The sequence below is a fragment of the Limanda limanda genome, chromosome 12, assembly GCF_963576545.1.
Source record: "Limanda limanda chromosome 12, fLimLim1.1, whole genome shotgun sequence".
NCBI classification, from domain to species: domain Eukaryota; kingdom Metazoa; phylum Chordata; class Actinopteri; order Pleuronectiformes; family Pleuronectidae; genus Limanda; species Limanda limanda.
Window position 1 is genome coordinate 6,302,769 of NC_083647.1, and position 22,541 is coordinate 6,325,309.

The 22,541-nt window shown below is 40.1% G+C and overlaps 2 protein-coding genes across 9 annotated transcripts in view; one reads left to right on the top strand and one right to left on the bottom strand.

Annotated features, from left to right (window-relative positions):
• The first annotated feature begins 1,424 nt into the window (after window positions 1–1,424).
• LOC133016103 (tubulin beta-4B chain) lies at window positions 1,425–4,029 on the top strand. Of its 8 annotated transcripts, none has more exons than XM_061083421.1 (7): window positions 1,425–1,481; window positions 1,588–1,697; window positions 2,283–2,401; window positions 2,644–2,888; window positions 2,997–3,319; window positions 3,405–3,749; window positions 3,882–4,029. In XM_061083421.1, the coding sequence occupies exons 1-7, from the start codon at window positions 1,425–1,427 to the stop codon at window positions 4,027–4,029; spliced, it is 1,347 nt and encodes a 448-aa protein (XP_060939404.1). The 8 variants fall into 8 exon arrangements, with proteins under 8 accessions (XP_060939404.1, XP_060939405.1, XP_060939408.1 ...); XM_061083422.1 differs by having other exon boundaries at window positions 1,588–1,696; window positions 2,291–2,401; XM_061083425.1 differs by having other exon boundaries at window positions 1,588–1,696; window positions 2,291–2,401; window positions 2,997–3,100; window positions 3,660–3,749.
• Window positions 4,030–6,990: 2,961 nt separating this feature from the next.
• LOC133016102 (zinc finger MYM-type protein 4-like) overlaps window positions 6,991–22,541 on the bottom strand; it is a 34,492-nt gene continuing 18,941 nt past the window's right edge. The window contains exons 22-40 of the mRNA XM_061083420.1: window positions 21,897–22,012; window positions 21,445–21,807; window positions 21,181–21,331; window positions 20,615–20,790; window positions 20,288–20,465; window positions 19,880–19,993; window positions 19,575–19,615; window positions 18,841–18,979; window positions 12,841–12,986; window positions 12,599–12,716; window positions 12,224–12,475; window positions 11,972–12,048; window positions 11,486–11,615; window positions 10,590–10,741; window positions 10,380–10,494; window positions 9,952–10,209; window positions 9,749–9,860; window positions 9,580–9,648; window positions 6,991–8,768 (exon numbers count right to left, since the gene is read on the bottom strand). Of these exons, the coding sequence (XP_060939403.1) occupies window positions 8,621–8,768; window positions 9,580–9,648; window positions 9,749–9,860; window positions 9,952–10,209; window positions 10,380–10,494; window positions 10,590–10,741; window positions 11,486–11,615; window positions 11,972–12,048; window positions 12,224–12,475; window positions 12,599–12,716; window positions 12,841–12,986; window positions 18,841–18,979; window positions 19,575–19,615; window positions 19,880–19,993; window positions 20,288–20,465; window positions 20,615–20,790; window positions 21,181–21,331; window positions 21,445–21,807; window positions 21,897–22,012 (2,855 nt within the window). The 3' untranslated portion in view covers window positions 6,991–8,620. The remainder of the gene's footprint in view (window positions 8,769–9,579; window positions 9,649–9,748; window positions 9,861–9,951; window positions 10,210–10,379; window positions 10,495–10,589; window positions 10,742–11,485; window positions 11,616–11,971; window positions 12,049–12,223; window positions 12,476–12,598; window positions 12,717–12,840; window positions 12,987–18,840; window positions 18,980–19,574; window positions 19,616–19,879; window positions 19,994–20,287; window positions 20,466–20,614; window positions 20,791–21,180; window positions 21,332–21,444; window positions 21,808–21,896; window positions 22,013–22,541) is intronic.

Genomic DNA, 22,541 nt, shown 5'->3' on the forward strand with positions numbered 1-22,541 from the left:
ACATTTAAAATTTTGACAATAAATAACAGTATAACAATAATTTGATAATGCTTGCCAATGTTTTAATTATTTATTTAACTTTTTTTAATGAAATTTACTTTGACTTTGATATCCATGTTTAATATAATCCTGAAAGATAACATTGTGAAAGATATGTTCTTTTATTTTATTTATTTATTTTTTGTTCATATCTGGTTGGTACAGACTCATTTACCAAAACTAGTTATGGGGGCCTGAATAGAATGAATAATTCGATGGGTGGCTTCAGACACTTATTATAATGGCAGAATTTGAAATGTTAAGTACTGAGAGCTTGCCTCATAGATTAATAAAAGTAACATGACTGTAATCTTAATCCGCTAATGAGTAAATATGTTTTTACCAGAATAATAATAATATTTAGGACAGTAAGAAATTGTTTTATCCAGACCATTCAAAATCCTGCATGACGTTTGTCCATGTAATGAAACGTTGCATAACAGAGTTCAGTTGTAATTATATGTGTGCGTGTTTTGTGTAAAACTTTAGAACAACATTCCTTCCAGTATGAATGGATCTGTATTCAAGTTTTCATTATTGGCCTCAATCCAAAGGTGTACAATGCACCCAGGGAGTGGCAGGTGAAGCTGGAGAAAGACGCGGGAATAATTTGACTGTATTTGGTAACCAAAATCTGCAGTGTATGATTAGTTGGATAGCCTCCCTATCATTGAATAGTCGTTGATTCCAACTGAGCTGCCCTTATAACATATATTAATTTATGTTTAATATGACAAAGTATATCTGGTGATATTGCTGTTGCCATGTTTAGAGAGGTTCATATATTACAGATTGAGGCAAAATAATAATTGTAAGAGACAACTGGGATCGAACTGCTGATACTCAGTGCACAGGAGGAAAAAAAGAATGTGTAGCTGTTTGAAAACCTATTTAAAGGACCGATGTATCGTTGATAAAATAGGTCCCTGTCTAAGAAAACTGCCCCAGTGAAAGAGTTGTTCTCATTTTTGTGAAATCTCAGTCCCATCTTTCTCTTTTGCCATGACTTATGTCCTCTATGATTTATGAAGATAAGTTAGATTTTTCAAGTTGCAGGCTTTCAATTATAACTTAAACTGAGAGAGAGAGAGAACGCGGACCGTTGGCAGGGTCTCTGCCGCGAGAGCGTTGTGTTTATAATCCACTTTATGTTACCAGGACAACGGAGCCCCCCCGGCGCGCCATCCAATCAGAGCTCCACACTAAATTCCATTGTCCAATCACATTCCCGGTTCGTTTTGCTTGCCGGTAGTTTGCTCCAATCGCGTTGCTCGGCCGCTGTCAGTTGTCCTCGCTCCTGCCCGCCGCGGTCAGTCTGTTGCTGGAGTTGTTTCAGCTTTGAACCAACTGACCGTCAGTCCGCAACTTGTTTCCATCCGACCACCATGAGGGAGATCGTGCACCTGCAGGCCGGCCAGTGCGGCAACCAGATCGGAGCCAAGGTTTGGAAACCCGGTTTAAACCAATAAACTAATGTTAGCCCGCGTTAAGTTTGACTCGCAGGGACAGGTCGTGCTACTTTAACCCCTGACGTCCGTTCTCCTGTAGTTCTGGGAGGTGATCAGCGACGAGCACGGCATCGACCCGTCCGGGACGTACCACGGGGACAGCGACCTGCAGCTGGAGCGGATCAACGTGTACTACAACGAGGCGACAGGTCGGTGACACTTCGCTTCTCCAGCCACATCTCGGTCATCTCCTTTCCTCCAGAGCCCGTGTAATACAGTACCGAGACCGTCCAGCAGGGGGGTCCTAATCCCACGGGCACGTCCTGACTTGCCCCCCATAGTTACTGTTACTGTTTCTACGACACAACAAATCAACAAACCCCCCCCCCCCCCCCCCCAGCTAACGATTTTAACTCTACCTTTATATAACATGTATTATACTGCACAAAAGGGAGTGTTCAAAATCAAGGCGTGTTGTGCTATAGAGGCTGCGAAACATGAGGGATTCAAGTTTACTCACAAACCACGGCTGCAAACATTTTGAGATTGTCACTCTGTGCTTTGCTGGCAACAGTTTAAAACAGGGAATTAAACTTGTAAAACGCCGTAACCCCCAAAAACTTGAAGTTATCATTTCACTTGGGTGGGATAATGACTTTGAATCACTAGAAATGGACAGAATTGAAAACAACCTATAGATTAAAGTATTTAATGAATACAATAGTAGTGATGGAAAAAAGGGAGTGATGTTTACCTGTGTATTTTCGTCTTCCTCTTCCTCTTCTTGTACCTGTTATCTCCAGGTGGGAAGTATGTCCCCCGTGCTGTGCTGGTGGACCTGGAGCCAGGAACAATGGACTCTGTGAGGTCGGGTCCCTTTGGCCAGATCTTTAGACCAGACAACTTTGTGTTTGGTGAGAATTGAAATTTATAAATTGATTTGTATTTAAACATGTCCTGGAATTGATCTTTAATACTGAAAATAAGTGCGCTTTCCACAATTCTGCAAGAGTAAAGAAGCCAATCACATTCCATATCTGCATTGCTCATTGCAAGTCGAAGGCGTTCGCAAATACTATGAAGTAATAATGCAAATAGATGCGGAAGGTTTTGACTACACAGCTGTGAGACAGGCATGTATTTGCATGTACCACAGGCCAGAGCGGAGCAGGTAATAACTGGGCCAAAGGCCACTACACCGAGGGAGCCGAGCTGGTAGACTCTGTCCTGGATGTGGTGAGGAAGGAGGCCGAGGGATGCGACTGCCTCCAGGGCTTCCAGCTCACACACTCCCTGGGTGGAGGAACCGGTTCTGGCATGGGCACGCTGCTTATCAGCAAAATTCGAGAGGAGTATCCTGATCGCATCATGAACACTTTCAGTGTAGTGCCCTCCCCTAAGGTACACGTCACTCATTCAAATGTTGCTCTACCTATTTCCTCTGTGCTCTAATAGTGTTTGTCCCCCCCCCCCCTTTGTGTCCTCTTCCCCTTCACCCTCTCTCTGCAGGTGTCAGACACGGTGGTGGAGCCGTACAATGCCACCCTGTCTGTCCACCAGCTGGTGGAGAACACAGATGAGACCTACTGCATTGATAATGAGGCCCTGTATGACATCTGCTTCCGTACACTGAAACTCACTACACCCACCTATGGTGACCTCAACCACCTTGTCTCGGCCACCATGAGCGGGGTGACCACCTGCCTGCGCTTTCCCGGACAGCTCAATGCTGATCTGAGGAAACTGGCGGTCAACATGGTGCCCTTCCCCAGGCTGCACTTCTTCATGCCAGGCTTTGCCCCCCTGACCAGTCGGGGCAGCCAGCAGTACAGGTAGAGAGGCAGGAGTCCGCATCAGACCAGCAAGTTGTATTTTAATGTATTTTGAATCTTACTTGAATTGTTTGTCTTTTTCTAGGGCACTGACAGTCCCTGAACTCACCCAGCAGATGTTTGATGCCAAAAACATGATGGCTGCTTGTGACCCACGCCACGGGCGCTACCTTACTGTCGCCGCCATCTTCCGGGGCCGCATGTCCATGAAGGAGGTGGACGAGCAGATGTTGAACGTGCAAAACAAGAACAGCAGCTACTTTGTGGAGTGGATCCCCAACAACGTCAAGACGGCCGTCTGCGACATCCCTCCCCGCGGCCTCAAGATGGCCTCCACCTTCATCGGCAACAGCACAGCCATTCAGGAGCTGTTCAAACGCATCTCAGAGCAGTTCACTGCCATGTTCCGCCGCAAGGCCTTCCTCCACTGGTGAGAGAAATAAGACTGATGTCCCGACAGTGGGGAGAAGTTTATGTTCTTGTGCTCGCCTGTTCTTACCCAGAATTCATAAACCGACTTAATGCCCATCAGTAAGTATTAACTTTACGTCCATTGTTTCAGGTACACGGGCGAAGGCATGGACGAGATGGAGTTCACAGAGGCTGAGAGCAACATGAACGACCTGGTGTCCGAGTACCAGCAGTACCAGGACGCCACTGCTGAGGAAGAGGGCGAGTTTGAGGAGGAAGGCGAAGAGGAATTGGCCTAAACAACAGCAATGACCTGTTTCTTACTATGCAAGAGTTAAGTGCTGACAATAATAAAACAATAACCTCAAAATGAAACAACATCTGCATTGAAAGTTGTCAAACAATAACATTCAAATATTGTTCAGCCTTAATGGGAGTGCAAAGAAATTGGTTTAAAAATGTTGTTGTTTTTTAAATTTCCAACTCTTTTGCCGTTTCCTTCATGTCTTGTGTTTCTTCCTTCCTGTTTTGAATATGGATGTTTTCAACTTTTGTTTCATCTAAATGTATCAGTCACACCCCCCAAGTGGCAATGGAAACTATCAAACAGATCTGGCATGAGTGAGCAATCATTTACGTGGAAAAAACAAAACTTTGGACATATTGTTGAAATTAAAATGGTTAACGTTACCTCTCTGCTATACACACGTCTCTTACCTGTTCACCATGTCCTGTATCGGTTTGAGTCGATTTATAACAGCTCAGTCCATTCATTGCAGACACCTGCTGACTGCTCTGTCCATTCGGTGGTGGTGCTGTGCATTAGTGTGAATGATCACCCTCTGTTTCTTCTTTGGCTTTCTCAACTTCCAGGTTTAAAATATGTTTGATGAAAGAGAATGTAACACTGATCATGTAATACTTGAAAGCAGAATTAAATAAATTCTTTTTTTTACAGTTTTTCACAATTGTTAACACACGTTTTTCAAAACAATAACGGCTTTCTCAAAAATGCACACAGACAACTGAAAACCTCACACACAAAATGCTAAACCTGACACTCCCTTTGCAAGATGACTCTTTGCCATCAAATCTCTGTGTAGGCCTACTTTTTTCAGTTAGTCAAACATAAAACAGCACACAAATGTGCAGCAAAAAAAGGTTTATTTTGGTACACACAGAGAACAGTACAGTACTGACACAGACAGCATGATAATGCAAGTTCAACACAGTGGGCTACAGTGAGACTGTAGAAAAGGAACAATATTGGATTACAGGTACAATACATGCATGTGTCAGTGCTGAATGTTTGGTACTAACAAGCACAAAGTCTCGCCGTAACTCCTTGATGCGTCTGTGTTCCGTTTGAATGGGACCCTGTTCACTTGTTTCCTCCGCATGGCATTCCTATGAAGAATACGGTCCAATGGAGAGAGGCTGACATGGTCAGCCAGGATCCTTGTTTTTATTTGTCTGAGTGTAATAGCGTTGTTCTCACAAACCATATCTACAATTTCAGTCTCCTGTTCGGCTGTGAAAATGCGTGTTCTTCCTTTACGGTGTGGTTCTCTTTCAGTCCTGCAAAATATAAATACTGTGAGCACACTGTATTCTATTCTATTCCATTGTTCTTCAAACAAAACAGAGGCTGAAGGCACTTTTATGCCGCAGTCCTGATTGCAAATTGCTCAACAGACCTGAAGGTTTAGAGATTTGAGTATTTGTGTGTTGTAGGTTGATGCTTTGAGATTTTACTTGAGAAGTGTGTGCAACAACTGAACATTGTGTGTAGTGTTTTGACAACAAGGTGATGTGTAATTTACATCAGAGTATAAAGAAGGAAAGTCAGAGTCTAATGAGATAAGGGAGTGTGAAGTAGTGCCAAATTGGGTCAAGCGATTGGTACATGAAGTGAATGTTGTGCAAATTGTGCCGAATTTTCGCTTTTTGTGTGTTAACAACTGAGAAAAACTGTAAAGAAAAAACTGCTTTATGAGTTTGTGACTAACTGCAAATTTTGTCTACTTTTTATCCATTTTGTTAAGACGACTTACTTTAGCTTTCAAATTACAGGCGAGGTATTTATTTATCCCACAATCATTCAATGATAACCTCGACTTAAGGATTAATTTATTAGATTTAGGTGGTCAAAGGTCATGGTGACCTCAAATGTTATTGGCTTCTTGAACATGGTATGTAAAGTCTGCCTCTCAAGAATTTCTTTAAACAGTATTTCAGAAAGTGTTTATGCAATAAACTATACCTGCTTAGTTGTGTGTGTCTGGGTGTTAATGTGCAGCAGTTTACTGGAGTAAAGAGACCTCTGTGGATGGGCAGGGACTTTAAAATACATAATAGAGAAAATTGACAGATATGTGCTGGCTCAATGTCACAAGTTAGTAGTAACACCTGAGATTTTCCTCCTATGACAAAACTAAATGTCTGAATCAGGCTGTTTCTATCTGCCCACCAGAACAATAACATGATCTGACCCCAGACCAGGTGTGGTCTCTATTCTCATCAAAACTGTGTATAAATATGCATATGATGATAATATCCATGTCATATCTTTTTATTCAAATCAGGGAGGGAGGCCTGTTATGTGAAGTTTTCCTCCCTCACATGAGAGGTATCTGACAGGCAGCAAATCTGATAACGTCCCACATCCTGATCCTCGTCCTTTCACTTCATCTATTCAATTTGATTCGTTGTGCCAAAAGATCCAACATGTTCTGAGGTGCAAGTCCAGAAAAGGGCCTTAAAAGTCAGCAAAGAAATCTTAAAATCAATTCTTCACTTTATGGAAGCTACACTTTATGGAAGCCATTAAAGTGTTCCAATTTAGTTTATTTTAGAAAGTTCACTATTGTAAAAAGTTAAATCAACACTCAATATCACAAAAAACTGTTAATAAAGAACATGACAGTGTTAAAAAAGTGTTGTTCTAGATGTGTTTTAGTTTTACAGTGAATGTTTGAAGCTGATAGGTTGAACGGTTCACGAGACATACATCCCACAGACAGACCAACAGACAGATGTTTGTGGAATTAGCAGGTAGTTATTTATGGACTCTATCTACGAGTATGATCCTCTGCAACCACTTGAAGCCATTGACGTTATATTAGTTCCACAATCAGTCAGAAAAGACAAGGAGAAAAAGAGAAGTGAAAATGAGCCATGTTCACTTTTTCACACTTAAACTGATCTAAAACAAACGCACACACACAAATTCAAACTTTACACATTTTATAAATCAATGTTTCAAAAATGCACAAAGTTCAATGACGCTTTCAATATCCACTTTCATCAATGTTTCAAAAATGCACAAAGTTCAATGACGCTTTCAATATCCACTTTCATTTCCATCATGCTTTGAATAGTAATCCTCAACCTTGCAACCAAGTTAAAGAAGGAATAAGATGAAATGTAATACTTGATGTAGACTCAGCATTTTGTGCAGGACAGTAAAGCATCCCACTGTCTTTGTCCTACTGAACAATCTGCTGAGAGCGGTTCAGAGAGCAGCAGCGACAGGGTGTCCAGTATGTTGTGTCTGAATCCGGCTGATGGCTCGACATCAGTGAAGACTCTGAATGCTGAACTGTTAGCATGGAGCACTGGAGTGAGGTGTAGTGCTCTTATCTCCTCTAGACTGTAACATGGATTTCATATAAAATTTGAGCATGAGGCAAAAGTAAAGGCACATTGGCCTCCGTGACAAAACATACAAAAACAATAAAGGAGTATTTGTCATCACCAGAAAAAGAACAAATGGTTATTTATTTGGGGAAATCTCAACATAATAATATATGTTTTAGATCATGGATGTTCTGGTAAAGATGCAGAATTCTGACGAGACATTTCTTGGGAGATTTTATGATTTTTAATCCAATATATACAACAAATCAATAGCCAATGAGAACCGTACTACACCATCAATCATATAGACCATGTTATATTATGGGAAACCTCAGGCATTTGGGTAAACAAACTCATGTCAAGATTGAAAGTGAAAGACAGAAGAAGAGAAATAAGGCCACAAAGGATGAAGAATATAAAAGAGGAACAAAAAAATAAATGATACATTGTTAAAAATGAAGGAACAAAAAATGAGAGGCACTGTGAGTTTCATTATAAAAAGAGTTACACTGGTATATATATATATATTGATTTACCAACATATTATATATTGGCTTATATTCAAATGCCAGATGTCTTCCACCTCTAATGAGATGAATTTGATGCAGATTTAATTAAATTTTAAATCTTTAACTTGTTAAAACTCCAATGGATCTCTGTCGGAGGGGCTTGACCTAAACCAGTGACGTGAAGTTTTGTGTAGCTACATACGACTGAAAAATACAACCTGCTCAAAATGTCTTTCTTTCAGGTTTTGACTCATCTCAAAAGACTAATACCAGCCTTAAAAACTTGAACAAATACAGAGGGACAATGAGGACAATAAAAGAGCCCTCTCATTGTTCCCAGCAGCTCTGACTGGTTTCACTGGTCTGATCTTGTGATAAATGGTACATCTGACAGGTTTGGCCTCCACCATTACAGGTAGCAGATCAATTCCCACCACATGTGATGAATGCTGCAACAACAATTAACTCCAAAAATTTCCATTTTCCATGTTCAACATTATCAGTGAAGATATCAGTGTGTAAACTCATGTATTTATATGAGGAGGAGATTGTCACTGAGGCTACTCAATACAATTATCCCAGTTCTTAAAATGTCTCTTTATGAAAGAGTCTTTTTTTAATCATATCTCTGTTTGTTCGGTCTTTCTAAGCCTGGTGGTGGGGTTCCGTTCATGAACACCACCATTTCACAGTCTGAAGGGACTGATGGGCGGGGCTCATGTGGACTCAGACTGGTTTAATCTCACTGTAAGCTGCTGTCATCAGTGGTGGCGGAGGACTGATGCTGGGCTGCTCCCTGCGCCTGGTTCACCTCCCTGACGGCCAAAATGCGAGTGAGCATGCTCTGTAGGGTGGCGCCCTCTAATGGCTGAGAAGTGTACCAGTGTGAACTGTTGAGGTCAGGAGAAAGAGAAAGTCAGACAAAGCATCATGGTGTCAACATTAAGACATTTTGGGTCTGTGCAACCAAAGTCACACAGAACAGTTTAAATTTCCATAGTTTTATTATCAGTATGTCTTTCTTTCTGGCTTGGTGGTGTTTTAATATCCCCAAAAATGAATCATCTTACAATAATTGCATTACTTTGAAGTTTTGAATAATCAATCTTCAATTATTGATCATAATTAATAAACAATAATGAAGCTAGTTTAAAAGTGTGTCATAACATTGTATTGATTAGACAGGATTTGTAGTAAATTTGGTCAATGTTGACCAGGGGTCTGCTCAGTTTGGTTTTATACCTGTAATAAAAATAACACATTATATCTTGAAGCTTTAATCTGTGCAAAAAACCCAAATGTTGAAACTATTGAGGTTTAACATTGTCAGAGGTTTTTGTCCAACAAGTTCCTGTTACCTTTTCTAAGAGCCAGTTTCTAATCTTAGTCCTAAAATAAGCTATATGTTATTTGAGTCATTTCCATACCGAAAAATGGTGTCTTTATTTCAGTGACATTGCGACAGACACGTGTCAAAACATTAAAGTCTAGATATATTTTTATGTATATATTTATATATTTGAAACCAGGTCATGTTCGTACAAACTCATCTCACGAACAAATGTAAGAGAAATGCAAACATGTTCTCTCATGAGGCCTCTCACTTGTTCTTTAAAGATTTTTAAATAAAGTCCGGTAAATAAGTGACACTCTCTTGAAGGAGGAATCTGACCTCACTTGGTTTGTTTTACAGACTCTGACCTGTGAGTGTGGACAATCTGTTCAGGCTGGAGGTAAAACACATCCGATCTCTTCTTCACCGACTCGGGGCTGTTGAAGAGCAAGAGGACAGAGAAGATGTTTGTTCACTTTTTTTAACCGGGGAATAAAACCAGGGAGTGTGAGTTATCAGCAGTAATCTGCGTCTCACCATCTAGAGAGGTAGAACTCATAGAGTCTGACAGGACAGTGGAGAGGGTTGGTGACATTCTCCAGCATTTCCATGCTTCCCTCATTGTCTGTCTGCCTTCTTCTGTGCCGCTCTAGAAACAACAGGACAAACCAAAACTCAACCTGTCAGTATTTAAAATATTAATGAAATAGGGTGGAGTAGTTTCATTGTACATCAGCTACCTGTGTCTTCCCGGCCGGGCGTGGCAGAGCTGCTTCTCTGGTACTGGAGGTAGTGGACCTTTCCGGCTCGGCTGCAGGGTTTGGAGCGTCGAGTGAAGTTGACAAAGGAGAGACTTTGGTGCTGAGCCAGCGTAGTTAAGTGGAAGGTTTTGGTGCAGAAGAAGAGCAGCGTGTTGAGCAGCACTATGGGTGAGTAAGCGCCCAGCTGCTTACACTCCCACAGGTAGGACTCTTCAACACGGGAGGACACAATACAACCTGTAGGAGGAAAGAGGAAGCAGGGGAAACACTGAGGACAATCTACTAATTCTAATTTGTATACAGATTGGTATAATATAGTCAATATATTGAATTGCTATTTAAGAAAAAAAGCCAATCATAAATAGTATCAATGTTAATTGGGTGTGACTTTGTATAAGTGATCATACCACTAGGTAGTAGTTTAGGCTTCCAGAACTGCAGCATCCCAGTGATCTCAGCGGCAAAATGACTGTAGAGCTCGTCAGTGAAGATGTTCTCTATGCGGCCCTTCATGAACAGATACTGTTCAGAGAGGAGGCAAAACAAAAAGAGTCAAAAAGTGATGAACACAGTGAAGGAATCTCAATTGAAACCGGTGACTTGTTGTGTGTGTTGACCTGTTGTATCCCCAAACAGAGGTAGAAGATGCTGTCCGGGCTGTAGGGCTCTCCATTGGGTCGTCTCACTTCTCTGATGAATCGAGACAGAGCAAAGCTCAGCTCAGCAGAGTCACATTGAAGGATGTCTTCTTTTATTTCCACTAGAGTGGCTACAGGTGGAGAGAACATCAAATACAATGACTATAGTTTACAATACAGCCTTTAAACACATCTTTCCACTAATTCCACAAACGTCTGTCTGTCTGTCTGACTGTTTGTGGAACGCATATCTTGCGAACCGTTCATCTAAACGACTTCACACTTGGCATTTGTATTCTCGGTGGTGATAAGAAGTATTGCTTCAAATAGTTGGTCAAATTCAGCCCCAGATCATGGAAAATTTGTTTTTTTATCTTACCAGATCGGACTGTGGCAGACACTAACAGTCATGGTGCAGCAACATTCATATAATTACTTCCTGTTTGGCATTTAAGTAAAAGCATTGTTCATATTGTTGAGGCAATGCTTTATATTGAGCTGAATCATAGAACTTCTATTTTTAAAAGTTGTTAAAACTTAAACTTCTGAAGATTGTTTCAATTGCTTAAAAAACCTCTGTAAGAGCCAACATGTATGAAAAATAAATATATATTTATGTATATAAGCAGCACGTAAACAATAAGAAAGACATTTCAGTCCATATTAAATTTGAAAGTTTTACCGAGATTATAAAATCTTCGTCAAGGTTTTTTCTAATTTAACTCTGCACCACAGACTGTACAGGACTCATTAATGACAAGTAATAACTCTGAAGAAGCTGCGGAGCGTTAACACAGGACAAGAGAACAGCACTGTACGAGTTAGAGATAAAGAAAACAGAAAATAAAACTACAGTAAAGAGAACTGAGGCTTACACTGTTGTGGCAGTTTGTTGCGCAGTTGGACCCAGCACTTCCAGGCTTTAACCCCATACAGGTGGTTCAGTTTGGAGGCGGCGGCGGGCGGTTCCACTGCACTGCGGTCCAAAACAGTCCGCCTTCGTCCCTACATAAACAAATCTATGCAGTGAAAACTGGACAGAATATTGTTGAAATTACTGAAAGGTTGACTATGAAAATTTGACTTTTTGGGGGGAAACATTGAGCATATCTGTAAAACTTTTGGTGAACTTAATACACACAACATTAAAGACTGTCATAACATCTGAGGACCAGGTGATACTATTTCTTGAAGCAGTGTCTGCCTAAAGCACTTGAATGCAGCAGATCACAACAAAAGGTGTCCGCCAGAGAATCACAGAGCAGCCAGCAAGAGAACTTCTGCCTAATATTCAGCGACTATAGGGTCAATATCAAATGCTTATTAAATGAATCTGACATTATACATGTGGAGAGACATACCCGTTTCCGGCCAGAGAAACCTTCTCTGGGTCTCTTCACTCCTCGCTGTGGAGCAGTCGACTTCTGATCAACTGATACTGCAGAAACACAAACAGATCACTTCTGAGTGACAGGTGTCGAGGATGTTTCTTCATTTTAAAACTTGGGTGTGGGCATTTCGAACTACATTTATTGGACCTTTCAAGTGAGCAACTACATGTAATTTTTTTCAACAGATTGGGGGTGGTCACTTAACAGGTCACGGTATCTCACCGGAAGGGAAGTCAGTCTCCAGGTCCATCACTGGAGAGGAGGGAGGTTGCTGCTCTGCACTGGTGGTCGGTGGGTCACTTGTGGTCGTGCTCTCTGGCTTGACATCAAGCTGGGATTCACTAGACTCCCTACTCCTTTCTGAACTAACAGTTAGAGGCAGATCGGCTTGAACTGCTTTGAGAGTGTCCTCCTTTTCATGGATTATGGGATCGACCACTTGTGACTCCATGCCTGCGCTGGAACTGCTCTGGTCTGTAGATACACAGACAGAAAACACACACAAGGTGAACCTGAGGGTGTTTTGACGTTTGCCTCCCTGCTTTGTCAAAAAGATCTAACATATCATCCAACTCAAATATGTAAAAAAAAACACACCTGCACTGGAAACTGGCTGATCACTGTGTTTTTCCTTCTTCAAATCCCAAGGCTCTGATTGGACAGCAGCATCTTTCATGTCCTTGTTCTGGGGTGGTACTACAATGGGTACTGGAACCTGGAATCAATGGGAGACAATACTATACATTTCATTTACTGCTGTTAAGATTCAATGTGAGGTCTTTGAATACTTTTAAGTGTTAAAGAACGTGAAAGTAAGGTAAAGGGTGAGGGTTACATACAGGCATGGGCATTGCCATCGGTACAGGTGTGTACTGGGAGTACATATTCATAGGTACTGGAATGAAGACCGGAACTGGGACCGGTACAAATATCACCTTCACATTCTCCTCTCTGGCTGAGGTGGTCACTGAGGGTGAAGACTGAGCTGGAGGAGGGAGGAAGGTGGGAGGACATGAGAAGGTCATCATGAGTTATTTAGGTTTCGATTGAAACCATATTTTAGAAAAATACAAAAAAGTTTAATTTGACATTAAAACCATATTTTTATGTATTTGATTTAAATATCGGCATATTATACTTATCACTGAAATTCTGTAAGTTATGATACAAATAGAAAAAAGACACGATTTTTTTCAAATAAATGCTACCTTATCTCTCCAATGGTGATGTTAATGTGTTTCACAAAATGATGATAACACTTAATGATATTTCTACTAAATACTGATAAATGTTGATTTATTGAGGTTGTGTTTAAATGACACCTTAAGGAAACAAACCTCAACATCATATCATCATCCACTGATGCCAGACATCTGACGTTGATTGAGAAGAAACCTTATCAACCAGCTGTAGTTTTCTGTATTTATACACATAACTCATTAAGTAATGTGGCTATGCAACAGTCATCAGTACTCAACTGCATCTTAATGTTTATTTTACATAACATATATTTTTGTGTCTCCAGTATACAACAGATGTCATCATCTGCTGCTGACTTTTCCAAACGTCAGACATGGATAAGTCTATTTAAATGTAGTTTATGAATCACATGCCATTGTTACCAAGGCTTTGGTATAGACTCACAAGAAAGTTACGTTTATTACCACCAGCGCAATCAAATGCTTTTAAACTGTGAACAAACCAATTCTTCAATGTTGCTTCTCCATCACTAGTCTCACCGTTCTGCCTGATCATGGACAGTTTTGAGAAATGCACCATAGACTCATCTGTATGCATGATGTGGGGGTGCATGTTAGTAGTTTTGCATCAGAAATGATCACTTACTTATTCAGTATATCTTATACTCTTTACCATCAACTGAGTCTATTCTCATTTCATAGTAACATTATTGTGCATGTTTGTCGATATGTGGGAGACCATTTGTAAGTGAAATGTGGTGAATTAAGTCAAACTTGAGAAATGATTTGGCCCGTATATATATTCTCAAACTTAATTTATTGACATTTTTTTGCATTAAACAAAAAACAGCCTTTTTCAGGTGCAGACAACATATAAACAAACAAACAAAAGCAATGACGGTCTGACCCATGTCACCTTAACCATATCTGAGAAAAACTGCAAATAAAGAAACCTGCACTTATGGTAAAGAAAAATACAACAAACAGTAGGTTGTTAAAAAAGGTTGAATGTAAACATCAAATAGGTGATACAGCTCAAGTTCAACTATGACAGCAGATGGATGAACAGAGGTTAGTCTTGGTTTATTGAGGTGCATCAGGGAGTTATAAACTTAAACTTTCATACATCACATTAACATTAAACTTGAAGTGTAGTGTAACAGGACATATCAGTGAACTAAACATCAAAATGAAAGCTGTTCTATGCGGCCACAAAACACAAAAAAGAATTCAGATTTTAGTGGAACAAGAATTTTGATCCGAAACCAGAGTCATGTAGAGTAAATTAAACAACACTGAACTACACATCTTTCTCCTTACTTATCAATTCAGTATGGCAGTAATAGCGAATCACAACTGGGAATTCCGTCATAAAAGAAACAGGCCATTTGTGCTTCAACTGGACAGATGTTTTTCCTCGAGACATCTTTTTATTTGTTCCAAATTACTTTTCTAGATTTTGCCACGTCAGTTTGATATAATCAAATTAAACTGAGTAATGTATAAATAAACAAACACTGCCAAACATTCACTTTTTTCTGCTGTTTAGTTTCTTTTGCCATGCCACCTTCACCAACTAACACTGTATTGGCACAACAATATCACCCTAATCTACTTGGCAGTAGTAGTAGCAGTAATAATAATTATAATAATTATATTGTTTTCCCTCGCCTTGTTAGAGCTGCTATGACTCTGGTCCTTAGCTTATTCAGCCACATTTATCTCAGCAGCATACATAGTTGCTTGGATGCAGCCGCATGATCGTACACGACTTTGCTGCTCTTTTAATTTCCTAAACATAATCAAATTTTGTTTGTAATACCTGGAACAGTGTTTTAATCTATTCTGGACCTTAATAGCAACAGGGCTAAAAATGACCTTCCCAAATATGAAAAACATTCCAGACTATATGACAACAGGAGATGTTATGTAGTGAAACACAGTGGGCAGGAGATATTTCAAAACACACCTTTTGCACTTACAGTTAATTTCCTGAGGCAATTTACACAACATGAACAGATCTCTGGGACAATATATTTGTGGATTTTAGGGCACTTGATAAATGCAACATGATTGGAATCAGCTTTAGTGACATTTTCATGATGTTGACACATTTAATCCATGAGGTAAAACCTACTTTTCCTTATATATATACATATAACAGGATGCTCTGTAGGCCATTGAAACAGTACAGTTTTGTAATCTACTCAGTGAAACCTCCAGTTTGTCAGTCACTTCAACACTACTTGGAATATCCCCACACAAAATGAATACCCTCAATGAAGGGAGGTTTCAGATAGGCAGTCATGAGTAAATGGCAAATGGCAAATGGAATCATAAATACTGCTATCTTTTGTTTGTTAAAAAACACAGAAACACTCTTTTTAGTGCTAAATTTCACTGCACTACCAGTTTGCAATGCACATTCATCTAACAAATGGGTGTTCTGCCTTTGCAGTCAGTCAATTTTGAGTTGAACTTAAAAAAACAATCTTAAAAAAAGAAAGTCGAGGTAAAAAATGAAGGGTAGATCTGAACCTAATCAGCTTGTTAATCTTTGTCCAGGGGGAGGGTAGAAAGTGATCTCTTGTGTCTGCAGATCAGGAGGCTGTGGAGAGAAAAACTTGGGTGACACTCGACCCTCTTAAGAAAACAGTTAAGTGGACTTGAAAAAAGCACAAAGTAGTTAACTGTTATTATAATATAAACATAGTTGTAGTTATCACGATTCAAACAAAAGCTGCTTTCAGACATGCACTGAACTCTGGAGGGGCTGTATGTGAGAACACAAATGTCCGTGTGAGAGCACCTGGACATTCTGTGGAGTGTCTCCGGCCATCTCATTAGTAAAAATAAATGATTCGATATGAGAACACAGCAGGAGATCCTCCGAGAGCGAGTGGGTGTGGTGATGGTGTTTCTAACGTGACAGATGCAAATAGGAAAAATAGAATAAAGTAAGGAATACAAATATTTACGGACAAAAAAAAACTGAGTCACACATGTAGAAGACAGCAACGACGATGAAAACAGTTGATATGTTTTTGGTGATAAGGGCAGACGGGCGATTTCTGTGTTGTTGTGAACGGGTCTGAGCAGAGAATCTCCTGCTGTGTTGTACATGTGTAAAAGGTCAATTCTGGAGAAAGTCCAGACCCAGTTATACAGACATTCTCTGGAGTTCATGTCTGAAAACAGCTAGTGATTAAATTCAAAAAACAAATATTTAAATCAGAAAATGTAGTGCACAACTGATGTTTGCGGTTATGCAGAAGGCTCACCTTGTGTTTCCAGTTCAAGGGCTGTTTTGTAGATGAGTCTGGTGTGGTAGAGTTCAAAACAGGGCACAGGGCAGAGGCTGGGCTCTCCTGAACACGTCTTACAGTAATATGATGTTTGTGTTCTCGTTGCCCCACTCTTCTGCTCACACTCCTTCTTTTCAGAGTCCTCCTCTTTTCTCTCCCCATCCTTCTCAGCGCGTACCTCTTCTTCAGTTCTATTCTCTGGCCCCTCCACCTTCGGCTTCTTCTTCTGCTCCTCGTCTTCCTCCACCCTCTTCCTCTTGTGTCGTGAGCAGACCTTGCAGTCGGAGACACTCTCTCGCATGCTCAGGAAATGCCGTCCGGTTAGGCGCGCCGGCACGCCATTACATGGTTGAGTTTCTGCCTGAGGTTTAGGTGACGGTGCTGGAGATGTGGATGCTTCAGTGGATGGTTGCAAGGAGCTATCTAGCAGAGCTGGTGTAATTATTGAAAGAGCTAATTGTGAACAACCAAAAAACTGAACCAAACAAAAAAACATTAATGAATGAAATTGCATGGGATTTTTTCTAATCCTAATCCCAGAGTGGTCTTTCAGTTTGAGAGCAGGATTCATTGATTTACAGCTTTTCTCCTCATGCTCACACTTTTGTGCAGGTGTAAATTATGCTCTCATATTTCAATCTCTGGTCTTGGTTTTTTCTTTTTGTTTCCTGAGTTTTTTGTGCAAAAAGTCTGTTAAAACTCCCCAAACAATAGAATGCCAGATGTAGTGTTGACAGGTGAAATTGTTTCGTCCTCATTGTATATTTTTGAGAGTCCCTTACAGGTGTCTACTTTAACCAGGCTTCCTGGTTACTTTTACACTCGTTCCTTTCAGTGTGCATGAAGATTATTGTCAGCATAAAGTGGCAAAATTAAGGACCTCAAGTTTCAAACATTATGGGAACAGTGAAGCGAGCAACTATGAAAACAACCTCAAAAAAGGATTTTTCCCATGCGTTGTAATTATCCCCTCCCAAAAACGAGAGGGGATAATTTCCTTCATCATCACTACACCTGGCATTCTATTGGTTGGAGAATTGCGACAGACTTGTTTGCACAAAAATCTAAGACGAGAGGAGAGAAGCAGTGTAAGAGGAGATGAAGCTGGAGCGCAGGAAATCTAAGCAGAATTAAGGTATATGTGAGATCATTACAAAATCTAAACATGAAATCAGTGTCCTGCTCTAAAGTTGAAAGACAATTCTCTTGAATAAAGATAGGGGGAAAAAAACTCCATAAAAATATTGCTGCATTGGGTTGTCACAAACAACAATCGACACATTAATCCTAAGAATATGTCTTTCATACTATCGTCATGCCTTTAACAAGCACTTTGTGTTGTTGTTGTTGAAAGCACACACCTTCCTCGGCCTGGAGGAGCATGGCTACAGTTGTCTAGCATTATTGTCAATGCCTAACACTCACTATAACTCCTGCCAATTATTCGGCATTACTTGATGCTAAATAGAAAATTGATATTAGCTCAAGATATCTAATATTCAATATATATAAGTTCAAGCAAACTCAATATTATATTCCACAATACATTTAGTTAATAGTTGATTTAGTTTTACTGATAATTCAACTTTATAATTCAAAGTTGATCATGTGATTTTTATCATTAGACAACATCAAAACATAATAACAGCTTCAAAGTAAAACCAATCAAAGACAATAATTAAGGACCATTAAGAGATCATGAGCGATTTTCAAACATATCATGTGGTGTAAAAAATAGAACATTTTATAAAAATGTCAACATTTCTCTATGAAGAGAGATTTAAATACTGATAATTTCAAATAGGAATCAAATGACTGAACTATGTACAGAAAGGGGCCCTGGTGTCCAGTAGCATCAAGTATTAGTCAGACTCCATCACCTTTTGCATTCTATAGTGTTGTATATGTGAGACTAGTCAGAGCTGAGGGATGAAATAATGCAGTCAAAGAAAGAGAGGTCCTTACTGGGTGTTAGCCCAAACTTACACCCAGTAGAGCATATGTAGAGACCTTAAGATTGCAGTTCAGTTAAAGGGTATTTTACAATATACTTAGTTACGGGTATGACAACTTGTGTATATGAGAAATGTCTGGACTCCCTCCCGCCCTTTCTTAAAAAATGTTTTCAGAGAACATTGGCAATTTCATCTGGTTAATGTGTGGAAAAGGTGAAGGGGTCTAAATACTTTCTGAAGCCACTCAAAATAGGTTCTGTGGCACGTTACTGTCGGGATGCTACTAGACAGTGTGAAACTCAGCACGCACTCCCAAAACTGCTGAGCTGATGTTCTGTGAACTTAACATCCAGAACATGATCACATGCTTTTCTAGTTACCTTCTGATTCAGTGGAAGATGTGGGCAGCTGGCACATAGTCTCTTGGTCCATAGTGAAGGGGCGACACAGAACCGACTTGTTCTTCATTTGACGCCGACGGGACACAGGCACACGCATGGCGTCAGTCTGTGTGCTCGCCTGGACACAGACAATACAAAAAATAAAGGACAGTTTATCATTTAACCAGATCTTAAATTTAGACAAATTGCTTATTGGTACTGATATCGTCATGTACACATTTAAATATAACTGAGACATCCTATACCACTGATATGACAATGTTATAGCATAATCATGCAAGTTCACCCTTTCAAAGAACTATGAATACAATTCTTAAGAGTATTCAGTCTGACATTTCAGTTAAAAATAATAAAATATCCTTGATGAATAAAACAGATAATAAAAATGAACCACACACAACCACAACAATTCATAAAATGGACTCTCTGGCTCTGTTAGCAAAAATTGCTCTTGAATAAATATTTAACATCTGGCACAGAATATATGTTAACAGCCCAGTAAACAGGATGGGGTGGTTATGATTAACGTGAGCTTTTAGTTTTGTATTGGGTTAATATTTCAAGGTGTCCTCTATGTGTGTGTGTGTGTGTGTGTGTCTCATGAACTCTGGAGGGAATCAACACAAACACAAAGTAAACTTCAGTACTTTTCAGGTGCTAGTAACTTGTGATTAGAGTTGGTGTAACCTGTGACGAAAACACAAGGTACATACATGGTCAAGGTTCTTTCCGTCAATGGAGGTTGGAAGTGCTCCTGCAAAAGAGGGAGAAAACTATAAAAACACTGTAGAAAAACATATCATAAATACAGAAGACCATGACGACCATGGGTTACTACCATAACTAAATAATTTTATATTAGTTGATAGAATTCAATATAGAAGAATCTCTACTTTTCACTATAAACAACATTTGGAGTAATTCCTATGTTGGATGGTTGTGAGGAAATTTGTCTCTACCACAAGAGAATCGGATATGTACTTTGAAAACAGCCGCCCAGAGATGTGTATAAACTAACCAGTCTGAGCAGTATCTGCTGACACACTAGGCTGAGTGGCAGAGCCACTGGCCAATGAGACGACATCAGCTATGACAGGACTCATCTTTGAGGAGTGATGTGGCTGCGTAGGAGCTAGAAGAAAGAAAGAAGGGACTTTAAAATCAAAGCCCAGATGTAAAATTATATTTAAGATTGTTTGAACCTGCCCTTACTTATCAAGATTTTCAATAAAATAAATATTTGTAGTTAAAGTAAAAAGTTAAGTTTATACTTAAGTTAAAACAAAAAAGCTACTTAAACATATCTCCCACTGTGCAGTGAGGTGAGTACATTGCCACATCATATTCCCACTCAAGATTTTTATTTTGGACGGGCTTGCAAAAACTCTGCTCAACACCACATCAACACAAATTTGACACAAGTTACCATATGGTGTCTGTGGGGCCGTTCCAGTACCGTTACTGTTGCTGTTTTGACTCGTCTCAAAATGATGGTGGCAGTAATGTAGAAGGCAGGGCAGGTGACAGAAGTTACGGACTGAACCAAGACACTGCAGCTTTTCCGTCATGTGGCTCTGTTTCCTACAACTGTCACATCTCCCCATCTGGACAGAAGATGATGGAAGAAACAGGTGGAGAGGAAGGACAAAGGAAATATAGATCAGCAAAGAAACACAACCAAAACTGACACCAACTAATACGCTTCTTTTAGTGTAATACACTGTAGATTGCACTGTGAAATCCAATTCCTTACCCCATAGTAGATCACAGTGTACTGGGACATGCAGTGGGGTTTACAAAACTCCTCAATCTTGCCGCCATAATGACTGTGCAGCATCTTCTGGCTGATGCTAGAGCAGTAAGAGCAGGGATGCCAGGTATGATCCTTGTTACTAGAGGTCAGCTCTTGTTTGTAGAGAGTCTTACAGTCTGAAACACATGACATATGGGCGGTTGTATTTTTTATATTCCAGTGCCATGAACATGTATTTCTGCCCCAAAAGTTCAAAGACACTTCAGCTGTGTCTGTAATCACTCACTAATCCCTTTACAGTCCACTATATAGTTACCGGCGCCAAATTTTTGCCAATGAGCTCACATTGTCCTCTACACAGGAGTCCCTGTATAGTGAGTAGGGGGTGGCTAATGAGTTGGTGATCTCAGACACCGCCTTCAAGTAAGGATATAGAACTATATTCATTTTTTAAATAAAGCTTTATGAAGACTGTGACTGAGGTTACCAGGTCAATTATCCACTTTATTAAAAGGATATAACAGAGGTGAATAAAATGTGAAAAGGCCATTTCTGTATGAACTCACTTTCACTGCAGAAGACGAGTTCCTGTTGGTTGTTGCTGATGATTTCAAAGGGGACCTTCTCCCGTTTACAGCTCTCGCACACTGCCAGGGTATTTTTCTGGGTTTTGTATTGTTCACAGCATGTTGTACTGCAAAACATAGAAATACGGCCCTGCAAAAAAAAAAAATATCATTAGTGTTATCATGTCTATGGTTAGCATTACACTCGAGTGTGTATTTGTGGAGTGTCTAAATATACACACTCTCTTGAACTGTGCTCCTTACTTGGTGACTGAATAGCGTCGGCTTGTTGCTGAAGTGTTTGCTGCACTGATGGCAGGTCAGTCTGGAGGTGTCAATGTGTCCACCTTCTGTTGTTTTGGAGGACTGATCAGGGGGCACTCTGGTCAGTGCTTGCCCTGGAACAGAGGGGGAGGACGTGGCCATGTAGGGAGGCACGACTGGGGGCACTGAGGTATGACTGGGATGATGGCCTGGGTAGGGGACTGAAGATGGGTAGTCCTGAGGAATGGGAGGAACTGAGCTGGCCCCAGCAGAGGGCCCTAGTTTGACTGCATCTCTGCTGGAGGGGTCCCTGAGAGAGAAGGTTCCATTGGTCAGGTCTGGCTGAGAGGGGTGCCCAGTTTTCTAAAAGAGACATGGAGGAAAAATAACAACAATGTCAAATTATGATGGAGACCAGGTTTAAATAAGGCTATTGCTACTGGTGCCTTTACCCTGTAAATGGAAACACAGTCATAGGAGCAGAAGTTACGAATGGTGCCGTCCACCATGGCCAGATGATACTGAGGAACAGCTGTCACCTTGCACAGGCTGCATGGAAATGGAGTACCTGTGGTAAAATAAAAATAAAAATTTGATTAGCTGTTAAATGTTGATAGTATGGGAGCATTTGTTTTGAAAACTATATTTTTTCAAGTCTTTCAAGGTTGGTAATTATAGTATTTGTTTCTGAAACACTTCATATTGTATTTGTTGAAAATCCTCTTTGCGTCTGAATAGCCATCACTAAATATGTTCCTGTCATAAAAAGTTTGCTTCAAGCAGCTGTCAGGCTGTAAGTGTTAATATGGGCGTAGTTTTAACAAGCTGGGAGATGTCTATGTTTTGTTCTTTATCTTATGACTATATTTTACCTATATCCTGTGAATAAATATTAGCTGTATAGTCTATAGAATCAATAATACTACAACTGTTTCTTTTAATTGGAATGATGTATATCTTTTTGACTCAGACGCAGGGTCAGACACAGAGCACAACCACAGAAAGTGCAACGCAACAGGAATCAAACATAGCTTCCAACTGGTAACCATGCACATGAGAGAGGACGTGCCAGAATTAATACAATGAAGTAATTCATG

Coding starts and splice junctions, on each gene's coding strand:
- LOC133016103 (XM_061083421.1), top strand. CDS start 1,425: ATGAGGGAGATCGTGCACCTGCAGGCCGGCCAGTGCGGCAACCAGATC. Junction 2,889..2,996: donor GTGTAGTGCCCTCCCCTAAG/GTACACGTCACT, acceptor CTCTCTCTGCAG/GTGTCAGACACGGTGGTGGA. Junction 3,750..3,881: donor CGCAAGGCCTTCCTCCACTG/GTGAGAGAAATA, acceptor CCATTGTTTCAG/GTACACGGGCGAAGGCATGG.